Genomic DNA, 21,024 nt, shown 5'->3' on the forward strand with positions numbered 1-21,024 from the left:
CCTTTTATCAAAGACCAGAGGTGTCTCGGACTCCCAAGAGTGACCCCTAGTGTCACTACATCGACACATCGACACATCTCGTTCCCTCCATCAGGGAATGGAGGTTACGCAAGTAACCATGACGTTTGTGCTCCATGCTTATGAATTTGTGGACAAAAGCACCACTCAAATGATTAGACCATGCCTTCTTATGATGACTAATTATGCAAGTAACTAAACACTGCTGATGTATGTGAAATACGTCTACATCAAAATCCAGTAGCCTTCACACATTTTTGATTGTAGAAGTCTGGGAAAAAAATCTAACATGGATGACAATGGTCTAAAAAAAGATCTGCTAAATAAAATTAATTCACACCATCCTTTCCTGCCTTCTTTGACAAAACATTCATATCAGTTGTTTTTGTGTTTTATGACCCTGTAAGTGCCTTTTTTATTTCACTGAGTAACAGACAAATAACAAGTAAAACACAAATATATATGTTTGATGCATTAAGTTCTTAAATCCATTTAAGCAACATTATGTCAAAATAGTATAGATTATACTTCTCAAATGCAAATTACAACAGATAAACAAGTTAGGTCAGAGGTAATCCAAACTGATTGCAATTCTAGTCATGTAGATTGTTATCGATACCAATGCAGAAGTAATCTACCCAACACTGCGCATTAGCAACTGTTCCTATGGACCATGATACGTCTGCACGTCCATATTTAAAAGGTCAAGATCCACCTGATAAGACGTAACTGAATTGACAGATGCAGTTTGCAACAGGCAGGACTCTTGTCCAGATAATTTTCACAAGATTTGGTATATCATAAACACTGGACAACTCTGCATATTGTAGATGATATCATATTCAGTGTGAAACAGTATTGGTAAAATAATATTTTAAATCATCTTGATCTTCAGAGCACAGCCTGATTTCTTTAACTTCTAATAAAAGTTAGTGCAGCTAATGAATTAACCAGTTTGAGAATTCACATATTCCCAGACTGGAGGCTATAGGATTTACATATTTTGAATCGGATCATGTTATTGAAACTAATCACTTTATATTAAAGATTTCACATCAGGACAACATGCCCATTATATAACTTAATTTGTATCAACTTTAGACTTTTTAGACTTATTTGTTTTTCAAATCATGCCTTTGGTTGTCATTCATGCCTTTGGTTGGGGTGGGAGGGATCAGTCATTGAGTTCATTGATGCACTTATATAAACTTACAGCCAACCTGAATTCAATACATCCTCCATCACTGTGAATAACAGCAGTCTGGACAACAGAGTCAAGAGAGAACTGGTAAAAACCGTGTGTAGGTATGAACAGGATAGATGAACCAATAGAGGAGAGAGGGTACTGGGGGAGTAAAGCGGAGTTTCTTCTGGCTGTGGCAGGAAATGTGATTGGATTAGGTAATGTGTGGAGGTTTCCCTACCTCTGCTACAAGAATGGAGGAGGTATGATATGAGGCAGCCTAAATACAGAAATTGCTTTATTCAGATTTCACAACATATGCATGACAGGAACCAGAAAGTTTGTTTGCCAATTACAAGAATCATTTTTCATTTGATTACTCTGAATTAAATATTTATAATTCAACAATATGTTTTGCCTTGGCATTATGTCAGTGGTATCTGAATAATATATGTTTGCACGGGTGTGATTTTAGGGGCATTCTTGATTCCATACTTGGTGTTTGTGGTTACCTGTGGAGTGCCTCTGTTTCTGCTAGAGATGGCAATGGGGCAGTACACACAGGAAGGTGGCATTACATGTTGGCAACGTCTCTGTCCATTAGCTGTGGGTGAGAATCATAAAAAAAATCTAAATCTCTTCATGAAGGATGTAACTTTTTATTGACATATCTTTTCTTCATGAAAACATCGCCTTTGCCAAAAATGTATTTAAACTTTGCCTTTACCAAAATTGTAATTGCTGGCTGTGGGTGAGAATCATAAAACAGCAAAATCACCTCAATAAGGATTTAAAAGGTTTTCAAACTTTTTTTTTTTCTTCATGCAAAATTTGCTTGTAAAATTGTAATTGCTTTATGCAAAATAAATAAGATTCAGTTGATTGATTGTACTGTATCTGGCATAATATTTTGTCATCTTCAGTTGCAATTGTTCTGATTTAATGAGTGTTAATCAGGTGCCTTTTAATTCTAAAGTTTTATTTCCTTCCTTCTGGTTAGTGTGTCTATTTGCTTTTGTCAGGTATTGGTTATGCAGGACAACTGATGTTACTGTACAGCTGCACATATTACATCATCATTCTGGCCTGGGCACTTTTCTATCTCATCTTCTCTTTCAAATCCCAACTTCCATGGGCCAGCTGTGATAACACCTGGAACACAGGTAATAACGTGACTCCCATTTAACTAATCAAACCAAAATAATAAAAAATCAGCACCAGCTGAATATCAAAATATCTGAATATAGCCAGTGCCACACTAGCAGACTCCAAACAACTCGATTTTGACTGAGGGTCTCACACATGCAGATTGTTTTGCTGAGATCTCGTTCTCTTCAGTTGGAGGTATGACACACTTGCCGATACATAATGGTGGAGTGGTGACAAACTTACAGACTCACTGCTCTCTCTCTCTTAATCCCTGTCACATGGAGCTTGCCAAAATAACAAAACACACCAGGTTTCCGAAACGAATGCTCCAAACGAGCATTTAATGGACTAACTTTACCTTGTGAAAGTGTGTGATTGTGTATCTATCCCCTTGAGGCTTGTCATAGAATGCTTATGTCCATATGCATCTTTCAGTGAGTGAAGAAATTAGACTGGTGTGGCTCCTCTTTCTGATGTCATTTTAGTGTATGAAAAAAAGGCAGGAAAAATGGTTGGTGACAAAATCACTATGGATTACAATCAGCATTTGGGATGATATGCAGCTGAGTGTGATGAAAATGTTTAACGTCTTGTCAGCTCTTCAGAAAAAGCTTATTTGTCACTTGATGAGAACACAAGACCCCGTCTCGGTGAGAGAATGATTTTTTCCAACAGTTTTTATGTGCTTTGCTGGAAATGTAAGTGCAGAGTAGTTCTAGAAGGAAGACTAGCAGCTGTACATCATCGCACCATTAGCTAGGTAACTCCTAGCCAAACACATGTAAGCCATTGCTTTATAAGTCTGCTCACAATCTATCACATTGCTGTTTCAGTGTGCTAACACGGCAACCTCCACCACCCCACCAGCACCAGTTGAGTCCTGTCCTGCACGGGGGTAGGCTCCTCGCCCCTGCCTCCTATCTCCGGCAGGATATGACGGTTCCGAGTACAACTTCTTCGGACTGCCATACGGGGCTTATGCCAAAGAGAGACATTACATTTCTGTTTTATATTCATCAAATAAATGTCATCTTGAATTTCACTCAAGTCTGCAAGTCTTCCTGATAGAACTATTAACTCAGCAGTGAGTCCCTACAGTCAAGTGATTAACAACCTCCCGCTGGCAGATGCTAATGCGCTCTTCCTCTCCCTCCACCTGGCCGCGATTATGTAATTGAAGATCGTACCTGAAAATTATTGGAAAAATCAGCTAGTGTGGCGCTGGCTTAAGCTGCAACAAAAAGGTAACTCTCTTTTTTTCTCTGTCTTAGATGACTGTGTAAATCTTGCAAAAAGGAATCTGACCCTCATCTGGACAACACAAATTAACTCAACCTCTTCAGTTACTGAGTTCTGGGAGTAAATATACAAATTGTGACTTGCAAGAGCATGCTGGATGAAAAAAAAATGTTATAGCAATTGGCAAAATACATTTGATAAAATATATTTGAGGCCCTAGGGGATGGCTGGGCTTTCAGGGCTTAAAACTTGTCTATGGCTAAATTTGGAATTGCATACTACCATACTATTCTTACAATTTCTGGCATAAATGGTGTCTGCCTTTAAGGGGTGAATTCACTTTTAGACAAGGTGTTTCAGCACAAAAACTTGTGTCCATTCACAAACCACCTATGTGCCAGTTCAAACAGATGCAATCAGCGCTGAACTAACTCTGTGCCCTAAAAGTATAGTGTAAGTAATATAATTTACTCACTCTCATGAGTTCTAAACCCGTATGACTTACTTCTGCAGAATACAAAAGGAAATGTTTTAATGAATATTCTGGTCCTTATAACAGTTGTGCTCAAAAGTTTGCATACCCTGGCAGAAATTGTGAAATTTTGGCATTGATTTTGAAAATATGATTGATCATGCAAAAACTGTCTTTTATTTAAGAATAGTGATCATATGAAGCCATTTATTATCACATAGTTGTTTGGCTCCTTTTTAAATCATAATGATAACAGAAATCACCCAAATGGCCCTGATCAAAAGTTGACATACACTTGAATGTTTGGCCTTGTTACAGACACACAAGGTGACACACACAGGTTTAAATGGCAATTAACGTTTAATTTCCCACACCTGTGGCTTTTTAATTGCAATTATTGTCTGTGTATAAATAGTCAATGAGTTTGTTAGCTGTCACGTGGATGCACTGAGCAGGCTAGATACTGAGCCATGGGGAGCAGAAAAGAACTGTCAAAAGATCTGCGTAACAAGGTAATGGAACATTATAAAGATGGAAAAGGATATAAAAAGATATCCAAAGCCTTGAAAATGCCAGTCAGTACTGTTCAATCACTTATTAAGAAGTGGAAAATTTGGGGATCTCTTGATACCAAGCCAAGATCAGGTAGTCCAAGAAAGATTTCAGCCATAACTACCAGAAGAATTGTTCGGGATTAAAAGAAAAAGATGGAAAAAGATGGTGTGGTTGTTTCAAGGAGCACAATGCAACGATACTTGAACAAAAATGAGCTGCATGGTCGAGTTGCCAGAAAGAAGCCTTTACTGCTCCAATGCCACAAAAAAGCCTGGTTACAATATGCCCGACAACACCTTGATACGCCTCACAGCTTCTGGCACACTGTAATTTGGAGTGACGAGACCAAAAAAGAGTTTTATGGTCACAACCATAAGCGCTATGTTTGGAGAGGGGTCAACAAGGCCTATAGTGAAAAGAATACCATCCCCACTGTGAAGCATGGTGGTGGCTCACTGATGTTTTGGGGGTGTGTGAGCTCTAAAGGCACGGGGAAAATTGATGGCAAGATGAATGCAGCATGTTATCAGAAAATACTGGCAGACAATTTGCATTCATCTGCACGAAAGCTGTGCATGGGACGCTCTTGGACTTTCCAGCATGACAATGACCCTAAGCGCAAGGCCAAGTTGACCCTCCAGTGGTTGTAGCAGAAAAAGGTGAAGGTTCTGGAGTGGCCATCACAGTCTCCTGACCTTAATATCATTAGCCACTCTGGGGAGATCTCAAACGTGTGGTTCATGTAAGACGACCAAAGACTTTGCATGACCTGGAGGCTGGTATGCAAACTTTTGAGCACAACTGTATTTAACACAATGGCAGTTGATAGTAAATCATTTTAAAGCTTTAAATGAGCCATTCTGAAGGCATACAACAGGTATTGGTGAGAAAAAAAAAAGCATGAAAGTAATTTTTCAGTGAAAATCTTGACATCTTTTGTGCATTCACATGTGCTATGAGAGACGCTCATTAACAGTAATTTGCATGTTCACACGATAACTTAAGTTGTTTAGCACTAAAATTTAGACATAATCTTTCATGCCAGACTTTCTATCCGCATAATTGATACAACATCATTAATACAGTTTCTGCATTTTGTAGCTTATTGCGCAAACAAAGTGGACACAATGAGCTTGTTTAATGTATGGCACTGTGATCTGTTCTGCAGACATCACCAAAGAAAATGTACCTGTTTATTGATTTGTAGTAAAAGTTTCCATCCCTCCAGAAGTAATAACCTTTGTATATTTCAGAGACTACTCTGAACATCTAGAATATACAGCGGTGCTAAAGGAAGTCATCACCCTATAACTGTCCCTGAAACAAAAAGTTTCATTAAAAACAACAAAACTCACTGTTTCTCTCTCTCTCTCTCCCCCTCTGTCTGTCTCTCTCCTGACAATGTACAGACGCAGAGTGCTGTCGATCTCTGGAGGCATTGAGGAGTTGGGTAAGATCAACTGGGAGATTCTTCTGTGTCTCATTGCAATGTGGATCATATGTTATTTCTGTATCTGGAAAGGAGTCAAATCTACAGGCAAGGTGTGCAAGAACGTCATTTGAGTTATTGTCTATAATACCCTGTTTAAATATTTGACCTATATATATGTATATATGTATATATATATATATATGTATATATATATATATATATATATATATATATATATATATATATACAGTACTGTGCAAAAGTTTTAGGCACTTAAGATGTTTCACAAAAGCATTTGTCTCAAGATGGTTATTTATATCTTCAGCTTTAGTGTGTCAATAGGAAAAATACATTTTATACTCCCAAAAATTTATTTTGCAAATAGAAAAGATTAGAATAGAAGAACAGGGAGCCCTGCAACAGATGGCATTGCCCCCACAGTGCCCCCCACTGAACATCGAGTCAGTCTGGGATTACAAGAAGAGACAGAAGCAATTAAGATAGATAGATAAACTGTGGTGAATTCTCCAAGAAGCTTGGAATATCCTATCTGCCAACAACCAAGAAAAACTGTGTCCAGGTGTAAGTAGGAGAATTGGTGCTGTTTTAAAGGCAAATGTGGTCACATCAAATATTGATTTAGCTTTTATATGTTTACTGGAACTGGTATGATGTTAATTGATAAATGAAAACTATTTATGGCATTATTTTTGAAGACATTCTCACTATGCAACATTTTTCACAAATGTCTAAAACATTTGCACAGTACTGTGTGTGTGTGTGTGTGTGTGTGTGTGTGTGTGTGTGTGTGATATATATATATATATATATATATATATATATATATATATATATATATACTAAATTATATTACTTTATAGATCTTTATATTATTAAATTATATTACTTTATAAGTCCTTTATTGTTCAGTTTCTCTGTCTTCTTCTGCACTGACTGCCTTTTACATTCCATAAATCATGAAAGATCAGGTGCACAGGTAGCTGTCAAAACCTGCTGGGTATTATTGCCTGCCGCACCATTAATTCATGCTCAGTAACCCTGGTTCCATATGGCATAACCTACTATACGATTACATACACCAAATGGAGGCTAAGGCTGTGGTAGCCCCACTGGTTCCGTTAATGCGTGCTCAGTGCTCCCTGTTCCATATGGCTTACTACTACACCACACAAACCTATGCACCAGTCTCTCCAATAACCCTAGCTAGCATACTAAACAGATACAAGCACTAGTACTCCTTCCCCCAATGTAATTGTTCCACACATTATCTCAAACCTCACACATGTTTCCTTTCCCTACTTTCTCCCTTCTGCCTTTCTCATTTCTGCACCCCCCACTTTTTGTCCTTCCTTCTTAACCATGGCCTGAAGCTCCTTTTCTCAGCTTCTTTCATTAGGCATTGCTTTGATGTTCCTATAAATCCTCGACACCCAACCTTCACAGGGTAAGTGGCAGTCCTCCATCCATTTTCCCGGCACTTTGCGGCTAGATCAGCATATTTTAACTTCTTCCTCTCATGGGCTGCGTCCAGTCCCTATTCCCATGGGATGGCAAGCTCAATCATCATGACTTTTTTAGCTGATGTCAATCATAACACTACATTTCAGCTGCTGGCCAAGATCGACCTCCATTGCACAATCTTTTCCAGGTGCCAGGACTGATCTGGATTCCTTCTGTGCACTGCATTGTAAGACCCCTCCCTTTTTTAACAAAATCAATAAACTGCCTCTGCAGATCATGCTGGCCTTTATTTGCTTTTACTCTACACATCTCTAGGATCTCCGCCAGCTTGTGCAGGACCTGATCATGCCTCCAACTGTACCATCCTTGTGCCAAGGTTGTCTTGCCAACATGTGCCTCAGATTTACTTTTGGGGCCTCACTGTCCAGCCTGGCCTTCTTTTGCTTGTAGCCCAGGGTGATGAATTTTAGAGGTAGCTGAAATGCATTTCTTCTAAACAATGCTACTTCTGAAAGAAAATGTGACAAGCCCATTTGGCCAGGATTCTTCCTCATCCACCTTAAATGATATCTGGTCATTCCAAAGTCCCTAACGAATAGTCAGGGGACACAGACATTTCGGCCTCACTGCATTCCTCAAGAAAGACCTCCATGTATTCTGGCTGGAACTGGCAAATACCTAAGGATCAGTTTCACACCAGCTTGTCAGCTATGCCCTGGAGTTTTTCCATGTATCAGAGTGTATTAGAAGCTTGGTAGACAGTTACTATGGGGACCTGAAGATATGTCACACAACACAGGAGAACACAAATGATTGGCAGCAACTGGAAAAAGGAATAGTGTTCTATCTCTCCCTTCCTGTTCACAGCCGCAGTTGAGGTCATCCTAATTGGTGCAAGACAGATGGCCCAAAGAATCTTTGCACAGTCTTGGGTTAGATTGCCACCTCTGGACCAGGGGTGAGGAACCTTTTTCCTATCAAGCCATTCAAGTATTTAAAAAATTATTTGCGGGCCATACAATTACTTGAATACATTTCTTACATCAAAACATTAATAAAACATATAACTTACATTTAATGTGATGGCTGAAACTGCTTCTCTTTTGAAAGTTATGTGATATCTCCTGAACATGAGGATGTTGCTACTCGTAACTGGTTTTCCAAGTTAGAGTCAGTGAGTCTTGAGTGGAGTCGATCAGCTGGTTCAACTCCAGTTGTTTGCTTCTGACGTTGTGAAACAGTGTGCTTAATGACTCAAGGAGCTTTGCACACTCATTTGCATATTCTGTTGTTGTAGCAGGCTGCTCTGCTTGCAGAGTGGGAAAATGCATCATGTTACCCCTTTCCAGTTACACTTGCCATAACTTTAATTTGGCCTCGAATGATTTGACGTTTGATACAGTGTGTATCAAGTGTGCTGAGAAGCTGGTTGGGACCTTGGAGCTTGATGTTAAGCTCTGAGAGGTACTTGGTGATGTCAACCATGAAGGCCAGATTGCACAGCCACTTACTATTACTGAGCTCTATGACAGGTTTTCCTTTCATCTCCAAGAACATTTTAACCTCCTCCCTCAGTTCATAAAACCACATCAGCGTGTTTCCACGGCTCAGCCATCACACTTCACAATGGTACACAAGATCACCATGCTCTGATTTAAGTTCATCCAGCAACTCCTTAAACTGGCGACTGTTAGTCGTCTGCTCTTGATAATGTTTATGCTTGACACTACAGTTGACATGACATTGTTTAGCGTCAGCAAATGTGCACGCAGGCTTTCCTGATGTAAGACGCATTGGTATACAATTAAATCATTTGGTTCAAGCTTTAGACGACTCATTTCTTTTTTGACTAATGCAGTTAACCCTTTTTGTGAACCAACCATGGCTGGAGCTCCATCTGTATTAAGCCCAATTAACTTTTCAAATGATAACTCCAGTTTTTGCATGGCAAAGATGAATTTCTTAAACATGTCCTCACCTCTGGCAGTGCCATGCATTGCTTCCAACGACAGCAGGTCCTCTCATGTCAAACTCCATAGTAATCCCACGAATGGAAATTTTCAATTGGGGAGTATTTGTTATGTCCATTGTTTCATCGCAGGCCAAAAAGAAAAACTGGAAATCTTTTGCAGACACCTTGAGTGTTTTTTCAACATATTGTGCCATGTCCGTAATCCAATCCAGATTTTTCAAGCCGTATTATAATCAGGACAACTTTTGTCCCCATAATCAATCTTAGCCAAATCCATATTTTTAATTCTACAGTGTAAGCATTACAATCATCAGTTTAGTTGTATTTTGGCAAATATTCCTATCGGTTTCTTCTAATAATACCAGTATACTTGTTTAATATTTTTAATTAATCAGCACAGCTTCATTGAATACATTTTCAGATAGATCAATAACGTGTGACACACCCAGCTCAACGATTTCTACAGACATAATTTATAATTGTGTTTTGGAGATAACAAAATTAATAGGTGCATCAATCTTGAACTTTCAGGAATTTGCTTCTTCATATAACCTATATTTATTTCCTATATACAGTTGTGCTCAAAAGTTTGCATACCCTGGCAGAAATTATGAAATTCTGGCATTGATTTTGAAAATATGACTGATCATGCAAAAAGAAATGTCTTTTATTTAAGGATAGTGATCATATGAAGCCATTTATCATCACATAGTTGTTTGGCTCCTTTTAAAATCATAATGATAACAATGATAATGGAACTTTATAAAGATGGAAAAGGATATAAAAAGATATCCAAAGCCTTGCAAATGACAGTCAGTACCGTTCAATCACTTATTAAGAAGTGGAAAATTCGGGGATCTCTTGATACCAAGCCAAGGTCAGGTAGACCAAGAAAGATTTCAGCCACAACTGCCAGAAGAATTGTTCGGGATACAAAGAAAAACCCACAGGTAACCTCAGGAGAAATACAGACTGCTCTGGAAAAAGATGGTGTGGTTGTTTCAAGGAGCACAATACGATGATACTTGAAGTGGGGCGGGGCAGACAACTCCAATATTTTGAATTTGGATTGTAGTACCTATTTCAAACAATTGTTGTCAATCTTTAACCTTTAACTAAACAATATTTGACTATTGAAATTCCAGAAAATGTACATATATTCTTCTTTTTATTATTATTATCAAGGATGTTGAATTACGCTTCATGCCACCCATGAATGAGTCTGTGCCCCACATGGGTCACCCCATTCAAAAAAGTCTGGACATGCCACTGACTCACGCTGGTGGATTAGTCAGAAAAAACACATGTGCAAAAGGGTTAAGCCAACAAAATTTTGTAACCTTTCTTGTAATAAATAAAAAGACAAAAAAAATGAAAAAAGGAGTGCGGATCATTTTTCTCTTGAGTTTATGGCAGACTGTATCTGCTCCCAAATTATTTGATGCATGGTCCACACAACCAAGAAAACCTGGGACATCTGCCTTCTGGCAGCTTGTGTCTATGTATCCGTTCTTCAGGAGGTCATCCTGCTTGCTGCCACCAAAAAGAAAATATTTCCCTCCACATTCAGTAGAGCAATACTCCTGAATTGACCAATGTTGGTGGATTCCTGTTACTTGGGTATAAAGATGGCTTCTGCTCTTTGCCACTCAAAGGGTATGCACTACTTTGTCCATGCAACTCTCAGAAATCTCTATAGCAGTTTAATAACCGTGGGTGGGGTGGGGTTGTTTATGGGAATCACAAAGTTGCTGTTGTCTTCTAGTTCCTCCTCCACCATCACCAGCTTCCCTCTCCTCTACTCTTCCAGTAGGTTTCTGGTAAACTTAAAAGGTTCCTTGATGAACTTCACCCTCTTATGCCCTTCCTCCTTCTCCACTGTTGAAGTCTCTTTTCCCCTTCTCAATACCACTAACGTAGCCCTTATACCATCCCACAACACCTTCAAGCCCTACTTCTTATGCTCCTCCATGCCTTGTGAAGCTGCCTTCCCTCTTTCACCAGTTGGAGTATTTCCTTCACCCTCCTACCCATCACCATCACCCTGGGACCACTCTTTCTCACCACTAATGCTTCACCAAATCTACCTAATTGTACTTCTTAAAAAATGTCACTAAACATGTTAAGCTTGGCCTCCACACTTCCACAAAATGCATTCTTCAAGGTGGAACACATGTCCCAATCTAGTCTGCTCCATGCATCATTATTATTTTATCTTGGCCACTTGATTAGCATCCTTACCCCTGGTTTCTTCTTATTTCTTCATCTGTGAATTGAAGGTTGAATCATCATGCAGCTTACCTCACTGGTTTGACTTGTCCTGTTGGTGGTACAGGTCTTCTTGGTGCCCCTCCACAACAATGGATACAGTAGTGCTGTAGTGCTCAACCTGGCTCTGTGTCCTTCTTGTCTAACCTGTTGCTTCAGTGCAAGGTTGTAGCTGGCTCTTCCTGCCACATTTCATCCTTCCTTGATGAATCTGTAAGCCTTGATAGGTCGTTATCCTCATCCACCCGCAACTGCATTTCCTAAGGATCCTTTTCTCATTAGCCATGTAAATTTCATTCATGTCCATAGAGTCCATCCTAATTGGTCCTTCCATATATAAATAGACTTTTGACACATAGACTGTGGCCATTTTAAGTGACTTATATAATGTTTATATATGTATATATCAGTTATTGTGTTTGCATTCATTATTAATTTGTGAACGTCAATATTTTCCTTTTTTTTTATAAACTATTGTAGGGTCAACTTCTATAGCAGTGAATAGGTGATCACTGCATGTATTATTTTTGCATTCCCATTTGCTCTAACAGCTAAAGAGAAAATCCACTATTGCATTTCCACAACCTTTTAAAAGAGAAAAGAAAATATGCCAAATTTACTGTCACTCCCTCAAGATCTGTATTAGAAACCTGTGACAACCTGTTGTTTTTGTACTTAATGCCAGGGTAATACATGCCAGGATAAAATTGTAAATATAAATAGAAAAATGAAAATATAATGATGTTTGCTAGATTTACGCTAAAGGCAGAAATGCAATATAATAGTCTGCGTCCATTCATTTTTCATTTCAAGGAAATGCCAGAGCAAACTAATAACATCCAGCAGAATGAAAACAAATTACTTCTTATTTGCTATTAAACCCAAAATAAATATTTTTCGACATCTACATTGTTAAAATGATGATATCTATCCATTTCTTGTATTGTGCTTTTAGGTGGTGTACTTCACAGCCACATTTCCTTATGTGATGTTATTGATGTTGTTGATTCGTGGGTTGACTCTGCCTGGAGCCCTGCAGGGGATTGTGTTTTACCTGTACCCTGAACCGGCCCGTCTCTCTGACCCACAGGTAACCCCCATAATCTGCCCTGTCGTTGGCCCAAAAGTTGTTGAGCTGGGTGGGGGTGGGGGGGACGATCGCTGTCCTTTTCTGCATATCGCGGCTCCGTTTTATGGCCCTCTTCAGCCAGTCGCAGCCCGTTCATTATAACGCTGCTGCCTGTTTCAGCTCATCACCACCCGGTTCTCCCTATGGCCAGTCCACCCCTGCCTTTGAACCACATATACACTACCTTTCAAAAGTTTTGAAACACTTGACTGAAATGTTTCTCATGATCTTAAAAATCTTTTGATCTGAAGAAGCATGCTTAAATATTTGAAATTAGTTTTGTAGACAAAAATATAATTGTGCCAACATATTAATTTATTTCATTATAAAAACTAACATTTTATTTAAAAAAAAATTAAAGTTTTTGAAATTGATGACTTGAACCAAATAATAAAGAGAAGCAGCCAATAAGTGCCCAACATAGATGGGAACTCCTTCAGTACTGTTTAAAAAGCATCCCAGGGTGATACCTCAAGAAGTTGGTTGAGAAAATGTCAAAAGAACATGTCTGCAAATTCTAGGCAAAGGGTGACTACTTTGAAGATGCTAAAATATAATACAGTTTTGATTTATTTTGGATTTTGTTTAGTCACAACATAATTCCCATAGTTCCATTTATGTTATTCCATAGTTTTGATGACTTTACTGTTATTCTAAAATGTGAAAAAAAAAAAATATATATATATATATATATATATATATATATAAAATAAAGAACGAGTAAGTTTTTCAAAACTTTTGACCAGTAGTGTACGTCAGTCGCTAGTATAAAAAGAACAAATATTTATACATAACATTTTTTGCAAATTTTTTTTTTCACAACCAGTAAAGAGTATGTTTTTTCTTTAAATATCAATAGAAATGTAAGCTTTCAAACAGAGTCTAAATTCTGTTAAAAACTAGTATTAATATTGGTTAATATTGAAATCAGGGTGCTGTGTGTGTAGGTTTGGATGGAGGCTGGAACTCAGATCTTTTTCTCCTACAGTGTGTGTGGTGGTACTCTCATTGCACTTGGCAGCTACAATAAATACAACAACAACTGCTACAGGTTAGTATTAATACATTCTATGAAGAATGAAAGAAAGAGTGAGTGAACAAACAAATGTTTGAATAAAGGATGAACAGCACAATTTGTTGTGTAAGAACACAGAAGAGAGAACAGAGAACTCTGGGCAATATTTATTTATTTATTTCAAATATATTTGTACTGCTTCTTGTGATTTATTAAAATGCTCAGCTAGCAGATGTCAGATAATTAATGACTTTAATATGTGTGTATGTGTTTGTTTAATCTATGTGTGCCCTAACAGGGACTCCTTGCTACTTTGCCTACTGAACAGTGGCACCAGTGTGGTGGCTGGCTTTGCTGTGTTCTCAGTTCTGGGATTCATGGCCCACAAGCAGGGCATCCCCATTAAAGAAGTTGCAGAATCAGGTACTGCAATATTCAATATAAAATTATGAATTATAAGTTATACCATGGTCCATTTGAATACTTGATTCTGATTGGCTGGAATGTGTGTGTTAAAACCATTAAATGCACAGGTAGTTCCAGTCAGTTTTAATCACTGTTCTATATTAATGTGCGTTCTCTGCTGTCCTCTGTTATTAGACATTCCGAGAGTTTGCCTTTGTTCAAATGACCTCTGGACGCAAATATAGTGTAGCAAGTCAGATGAGTCTCAGAACTGATAAACACACAGCATAAATTATGCAATGCCTTCTTTAAATCAATTGTGAAGCACTACAGGAAAAACCGAAAAGACATCAGTGTTCATTAGCTCCGTATTACTGAGTCCGACCTGGAAATAATTAGAAATGCACCTGCACTTTTCTCTTACATAATTCAGTCTTGAAGGGAAAGTATGGTTTGACATTCTCCATGTTTTGCATGGAGAGATAGAGAGAAGGAAACTGGGACCTATTAAATGTCTTTCAGTGTCCAGCCAGACGAGGATGGGGTGAGTACTTGACCCTGGAGCATCATCTAGAAACAAAAAATCATGAGCCCCATTAACACCATGCATTAACGTGCGTATAATATTCATATCCGGATAGTATCTGGATATTCTTTAGCAGGATGGTTTTTACAACTTGCCATCAAATACATGACAATAGAGATCCGATCAAAGTTACCAGTGCAAAATGGAAAAGCTACTAATATATTACACCAGAGGCAGCGGTAACTGTAAATTCTCTTTCTTTCATCAAATTTTAACATTGATGAATAATTCAAATACTTTCCATCAATTTGATAGTCAGAGTTTTTCCTTCAATGAACAATTTGTGGCGGTAACCAAAGTTATATTTTGAGTCGCCTAAGTAAATGTAATGATATTCATGTCATGTTTTCCACTTTGTAAGTGCTAAATATGCTTCTCATCTGAAACACGTGAGTGAAGCCTGGTTTCTTGTGTGTCACGCGAGTCACATACTGATTAGAAAACAGGAGAGAAACACAAGCAAGTAGGGATTTGAGGAGAGAGACAATACAGGTGCATCTCAATAAATTAGAATGTCGTGGAAAAGTTCATTTATTTCAGTAATTCAACTCAAATTGTGAAACTCGTGTATTAAATAAATTCAATGCACACAGACTGAAGTAGTTTAAGTCTTTGGTTCTTTTAACTGTGATGATTTTGGCTCACATTTAACAAAAACCCACCAATTCACTATCTCAAAAAATTAGAATATGGTGACATGCCAATCAGCTAATCAACTCAAAACACCTGCAAAGGTTTCCTGAGCCTTCCAAATGGTCTCTCAGTTTGGTTCACTAGGCTACACAATCATGGGGAAGACTGCTGATCTGACAGTTGTCCAGAAGACAATCATTGACACCCTTCACAAGGAGGGTAAGCCACAGACATTCATTGCCAAAGAAGCTGGCTGTTCACAGAGTGCTGTATCCAAGCATGTTAACAGAAAGTTGAGTGGAAGGAAAAAGTGTGGAAGAAAAAGATGCACAACCAACCGAGAGAACCGGAGCCTTATGATTGTCAAGCAAATTCGATCAAGAATTCACAATGGACTGAGGCTGGGGTCAAGGCATCAAGAGCCACCACACACAGACGTGTCAAGGAATTTGGCTACAGTTGTCGTATTCCTCTTGTTAAGCCACTCCTGAACCAGAGACAACATCAGAGGTGTCTTACCAGGGCTAAGGAGAAGAAGAACTGGACTGTTGCCCAGTGGTCCAAAGTCCTCTTTTCAGATGAGAGCAAGTTTTGTATTTCATTTGGAAACCAAGGTCCTAGAGTCTGGAGGAAGGGTGGAGAAGCTCATAGCCCAAGTTGCTTGAAGTCCAGTGTTAAGTTTCCACAGTCTGTGATGATTTGGGGTGCAATGTCATCTGCTGGTGTTGGTCCATTATGTTTTTTGAAAACCAAAGTCACTGCACCCGTTTACCAAGAAATTTTGGAGCACTTCATGCTTCCTTCTGCTGACCAGCTTTTTAAAGATGCTGATTTCATTTTCCAGCAGGATTTGGCACCTGCCAACACTGCCAAAAGCACCAAAAGTTGGTTAAATGACCATGGTGTTGGTGTGCTTGACTGGCCAGCAAACTCACCAGACCTGAACCCCATAGAGAATCTATGGGGTATTGTCAAGAGGAAAATAAGAAACAAGAGACCAAAAAACGCAGATGAGCTGAAGGCCACTGTCAAAGAAACCTGGGCTTCCATACCACCTCAGCAGTGCCACAAACTGATCACCTCCATGCCACGCCGAATTGAGGCAGTAATTAAAGCAAAAGGAGCCCCTACCAAGTATTGAGTACATATACAGTAAATGAACATACTTTCCAGAAGGCCAACAATTCACTAAAAATGTTTTTTTTATTGGTCTTATGATGTATTCTAATTTTTTGAGATAGTGAATTGGTGGGTTTTTGTTAAATGTGAGCCAAAATCATCACAATTAAAAGAACCAAAGACTTAAACTACTTCAGTCTGTGTGCATTGCATTTATTTAATACATGAGTTTCACAATTTGAGTTGAATTACTGAAATAAATGAACTTTTCCACGACATTCTAATTTATTGAGATGCACCTGTATATCCAAGTGTATCCTAATGGAATAATTCATGGGATATTGTTCATTGTTCGGGTGACAAGATTGCAAGGCTTTGGTGTTTGCTTTGTTCTCCACATTGCAATGGCAAAATAAACAGAAAAGGGCAAGAATACAGCACTTGCGTTGGGTGGTTCTTTGCCTCCACGACGTGCATTAAAATAGTTTAATGCAAACCTAGCCGTGTATTATCCCTTAAAAAGTATTTAAATTAGCAACATTTTGCAAACAGACAATATTAAGTAATGATTAAAAATTCTGAATACTCAGCATCAGATATCTCTCTCTCTCTCTCAGGTCCAGGCTTAGCTTTCATAGCTTATCCACAGGCAGTAGCTATGATGCCTCTCCCTCAGCTGTGGGCTGCATGTTTCTTCATCATGATCATTTTGCTCGGTCTAGATACGCAGGTGAGCTTGAACTTACACATATACACATAGCAGTGGCTGCTGAACTTTTTCAAGAGTTGAGAAGCTCAGTTATACTTTATTTCTTATTTAATTATTTTTTTATTTCTGCAATTTGTCTGCAATTTGTCTGCCAAAGGTCTTCCTCAATCTACTACACAAACAGTGAAATTACTCAAACAAAATAATTGACTAAACACAAGTAATATTTTAAACTAACATTCAATCTAACTGATTTTAATGCTCATTAAACCAATCATTTGATATATCTATATATTTGATAACTGATTATTTGGTGTTTGTAAAGGCAAGTTGTTAAAAACTAAAAAAAAATATATATATATATTAACATTTTAAGAACAGGATAAACATATATAATAAATGTAATATATTCATGCAAAAAAAAATTAAAAAAAATAAAATTGATATATATATATATATATATATATATATATATATATATATATATATATATATATATATATATTCATTATTTATGGATAATTTATGGATTCTTTATCCATTGGTGTTTAATGCCAGTTTATAACAGTTTTGGCCCATTAGCTCCCTCACATGTCATGTCTCACCAAAATTACTCACCATTAAAAACCTTGCTTTGTCTGCGTGAGAATGCTTGCTCCTGGTGTGAAAGGTTCCAAAGGAATTTACTGTTTCTATTCAAAGTCTTTATTTAGTGAAGAATTGTGTTTGTTGTAAAAGGGCCTTTACAAATGAATTGCTGTAAATGTGTTTCCAAAATCAGTTTGGACATAATAATTGGTGGTGGTATCTGACTGCATGCTACAAATGTGGCAAAGAGAAAAGGTTGAAAGTAACCTAGAATAGTTCATTAACTCACAAATACAAGTACTAAGCACAATCTGTCTGAGGGGGATACAGTATGTCTTCCTACAGGCTTTTGTGTTGTAAGCATGTAGAATACTAAATCAATTTAATTGATATGTTGGACAGTAATTTCTAGAATGTCTTTTATCTAATGAAGTGTTTCACAGTTCTAATGCACTTGCATTGTGCTTCATCACTCAAAGTTCGTTGGAATGGAGGTTATTATGACATCAGTGACAGACCTGTTCCCAATGGTGTTGCGAAAAGCTGGACGTCGAGAAATTTTACTGCTGCTCTTCTGTCTCATCTGCTTCTTTGGCCAACTCGTCATGGTCACAGAGGTCAAAGGAGAGTGTGTTGTGTGTGAGAGAGAAAGAAATAGCAAAATGTGTTCGAAAGTCTGAGTCCACGTGCAAAAATCTTGGATTCAAAATCTAATTAAAACTGAGAAATAAAGAGAATGTTTAAGAATTCTGAAGAATTTAAAACATTTATTTAAATATTTATTTAATTTTAAAGCAATTAATGTGTAACACAAAAATTTGATAAAAAATATCTGCAAACATATTACAGTTGATATCAAGAATGTTGAATCAAGATCATCAAGAAGTGTTTACTAGTGCAATTACTGTTGCATTAATAAGTAATATGAATACCAAGAATTAGCATTTTAATTAGAGGTGGACCGATAGTGGATTTTGTCAATAACAATAATTGTGGTGGTAGGAAAGGCTGAAAACCAATTAATCGGGCCCTAGTTTTTAAATTTTATATATAGAATGTAAAAAAAATATTCTTGCCATACTATGAAGGGCACAGAAAAAGAGTCCTAACTGAATAAAATCCGAGATGCAGTTCCCCAAAATCCCCAAAATAACCAGAAAAAATGAAGATTTGGTACATAACATGGGACTTTTAAGTATAAACAAGCCTGAAACACATCGGGGACTCTTATTTAGAAATTATGAAATGATGAAAAAACTATCGGCAACTATTGCCATAGATTTTTGCTGAAACAATAGTTCCAAAAAAGCAACTATCGGCACCGATTAATCTGTAAAAACGATATATCGGTCTACCTCTAATTTTAATTTATGAACATTTTATTTTAGATGTCTATAATTCATATCTAGCAATTGATTAAATGTTAAAATGGCTTGTCATACACTCATTAAATTTACAAGACATTTAATCTTGATTTGTAATGTTGTATTGTGACCTTCAGGGCGGGATATATGTATTCCAGTTGTTTGACTACTATTCCTGCAGTGGAGCCAGTGTTCTGTTCATGTCTGTGTTTGAGTCTCTGGCCATGGGTTGGATCTTTGGTGAGTCGCAAACAAGTAACAGAAAGTGAGCTTAACAGAAACCCATCGTATACTAATCAATCTCCACATATTGTAGTATAAAAGACAAAATGTCACAAAACTACAAGACAGGATTGAAAAGGCAACAGTGCTGGTCCTGCCCCATTTGGCACCCTAGGCAAGACCCTCCAGTGTATATTGTGTAGCATTAATGTAACTATGGACTAAAAACACTTTTTACATTGTAAAGGTTAGGTTTACATTGTGCATACACAGCACAAAATGAAGTTTATCAGATTACTTATTAAATGCCTGCTGTTACAGTACCATGGGAAAATATGCTAAAACCATGGCACTTTGATAATATACCATGGTATTTACGTGGTACTCCAAGGTGCAAGTCCAATAAACATTGTTATGCATGGTAAATAGTTGGTACTTTTAAGTGCTTCTGTGTAATATTAGTATTTTAAAATACTTTTGGTTGGAAAATGTCTTGACCTGCAGTACAGAGTCATTCACAGGCTGCACACACACAAGACCTTCTTCATCACTGGAAAATTATAGGATGTATTTGCAGGTTTTGCTTTAATGGATAATAGTAAATATCTACTTCATCCAGTGCTATTTTGGTCTCTATTTTTAAAAGCATCCAGCTACTGTTTTATAAATTGCTTCAAACGATTAAGCCTGTGCGTGAACTTTCCAAATGATACTGACTGAATTGCGATCTGATTCAAGCCATTTTGTTAGCACACTCGACCAATTCATTGAAAAGAACTGACTTACTAGAGTTACTAGTTCTAATTCTACGCAGCGAGCATAGCCATGTGCTCGTGAGTTATGTTCCCTATCTGTCACTCACTCGACGTTGTGTCGATGTAGTGACACTAGGGGTCACTCTTGGGAGCCCGAGACACCTCTGGTCTTTGATAAAAGGCCAATGAAAATTGGCGAGTGGTATTTGCATGCCACTCCCCCGGACATACGGGTATAAAAGGAGCTGGTATGCAACCACTCATTAAGATTTTTTTCTTCGGAGCCGAACGGTCATGCTCATTGAGCTGAATACTACTGTTCATTCACCTCTGCTGGATCTGACGGCGCATTTCAGCGGCTTCTCCCTCCTCTGCACTGGTGCACTGTAGAGAACGCCCCTGGGTGCTTCGGCAGAAAAACTAGAGAGTATATTTTCTGAAAAGAGCTTTTTTCCCCTCTAAAAGAGCATATATTTCTCTAAAAGAGCACACACACGGAACGTCTTTTTAAAGATGCCTTTCCGATTGTGTGTTATTCCTGGTTGTGGTCGTTATCTCTCAACTTCGGATGGTCATGATCGCTGTCTTTCGTGTCTGGGCGTGACCCACACGGAGGCAGCGTTTGTGAATGGTTCATGTTCTCACTGCGAGAACATGACCATGGCAACGTTGCGGTCTCTGCTTGCTTTCATAAGATAGAAAGCCACCCCAGTGGCTCCCCACCTCGGT

At 38.0% G+C, this 21,024-nt stretch overlaps 1 protein-coding gene across 1 annotated transcript in view; it reads left to right on the plus strand.

Annotated features, from left to right (window-relative positions):
• The first annotated feature begins 1,325 nt into the window (after positions 1 to 1,325).
• LOC127416868 (sodium- and chloride-dependent GABA transporter 2-like) overlaps positions 1,326 to 21,024 on the plus strand; it is a 28,059-nt gene continuing 8,360 nt past the window's right edge. Inside the window, exons 1-11 of the mRNA XM_051656454.1 lie at positions 1,326 to 1,464; positions 1,677 to 1,811; positions 2,224 to 2,364; positions 3,622 to 3,709; positions 6,026 to 6,158; positions 12,726 to 12,860; positions 13,847 to 13,950; positions 14,213 to 14,337; positions 17,275 to 17,387; positions 18,434 to 18,571; positions 19,456 to 19,558. Coding sequence (XP_051512414.1) covers positions 1,326 to 1,464; positions 1,677 to 1,811; positions 2,224 to 2,364; positions 3,622 to 3,709; positions 6,026 to 6,158; positions 12,726 to 12,860; positions 13,847 to 13,950; positions 14,213 to 14,337; positions 17,275 to 17,387; positions 18,434 to 18,571; positions 19,456 to 19,558 — 1,354 coding nt within the window. The remainder of the gene's footprint in view (positions 1,465 to 1,676; positions 1,812 to 2,223; positions 2,365 to 3,621; positions 3,710 to 6,025; positions 6,159 to 12,725; positions 12,861 to 13,846; positions 13,951 to 14,212; positions 14,338 to 17,274; positions 17,388 to 18,433; positions 18,572 to 19,455; positions 19,559 to 21,024) is intronic.

The sequence above is a fragment of the Myxocyprinus asiaticus genome, chromosome 26 (genome assembly GCF_019703515.2).
Source record: "Myxocyprinus asiaticus isolate MX2 ecotype Aquarium Trade chromosome 26, UBuf_Myxa_2, whole genome shotgun sequence".
NCBI lineage: Eukaryota > Metazoa > Chordata > Actinopteri > Cypriniformes > Catostomidae > Myxocyprinus > Myxocyprinus asiaticus.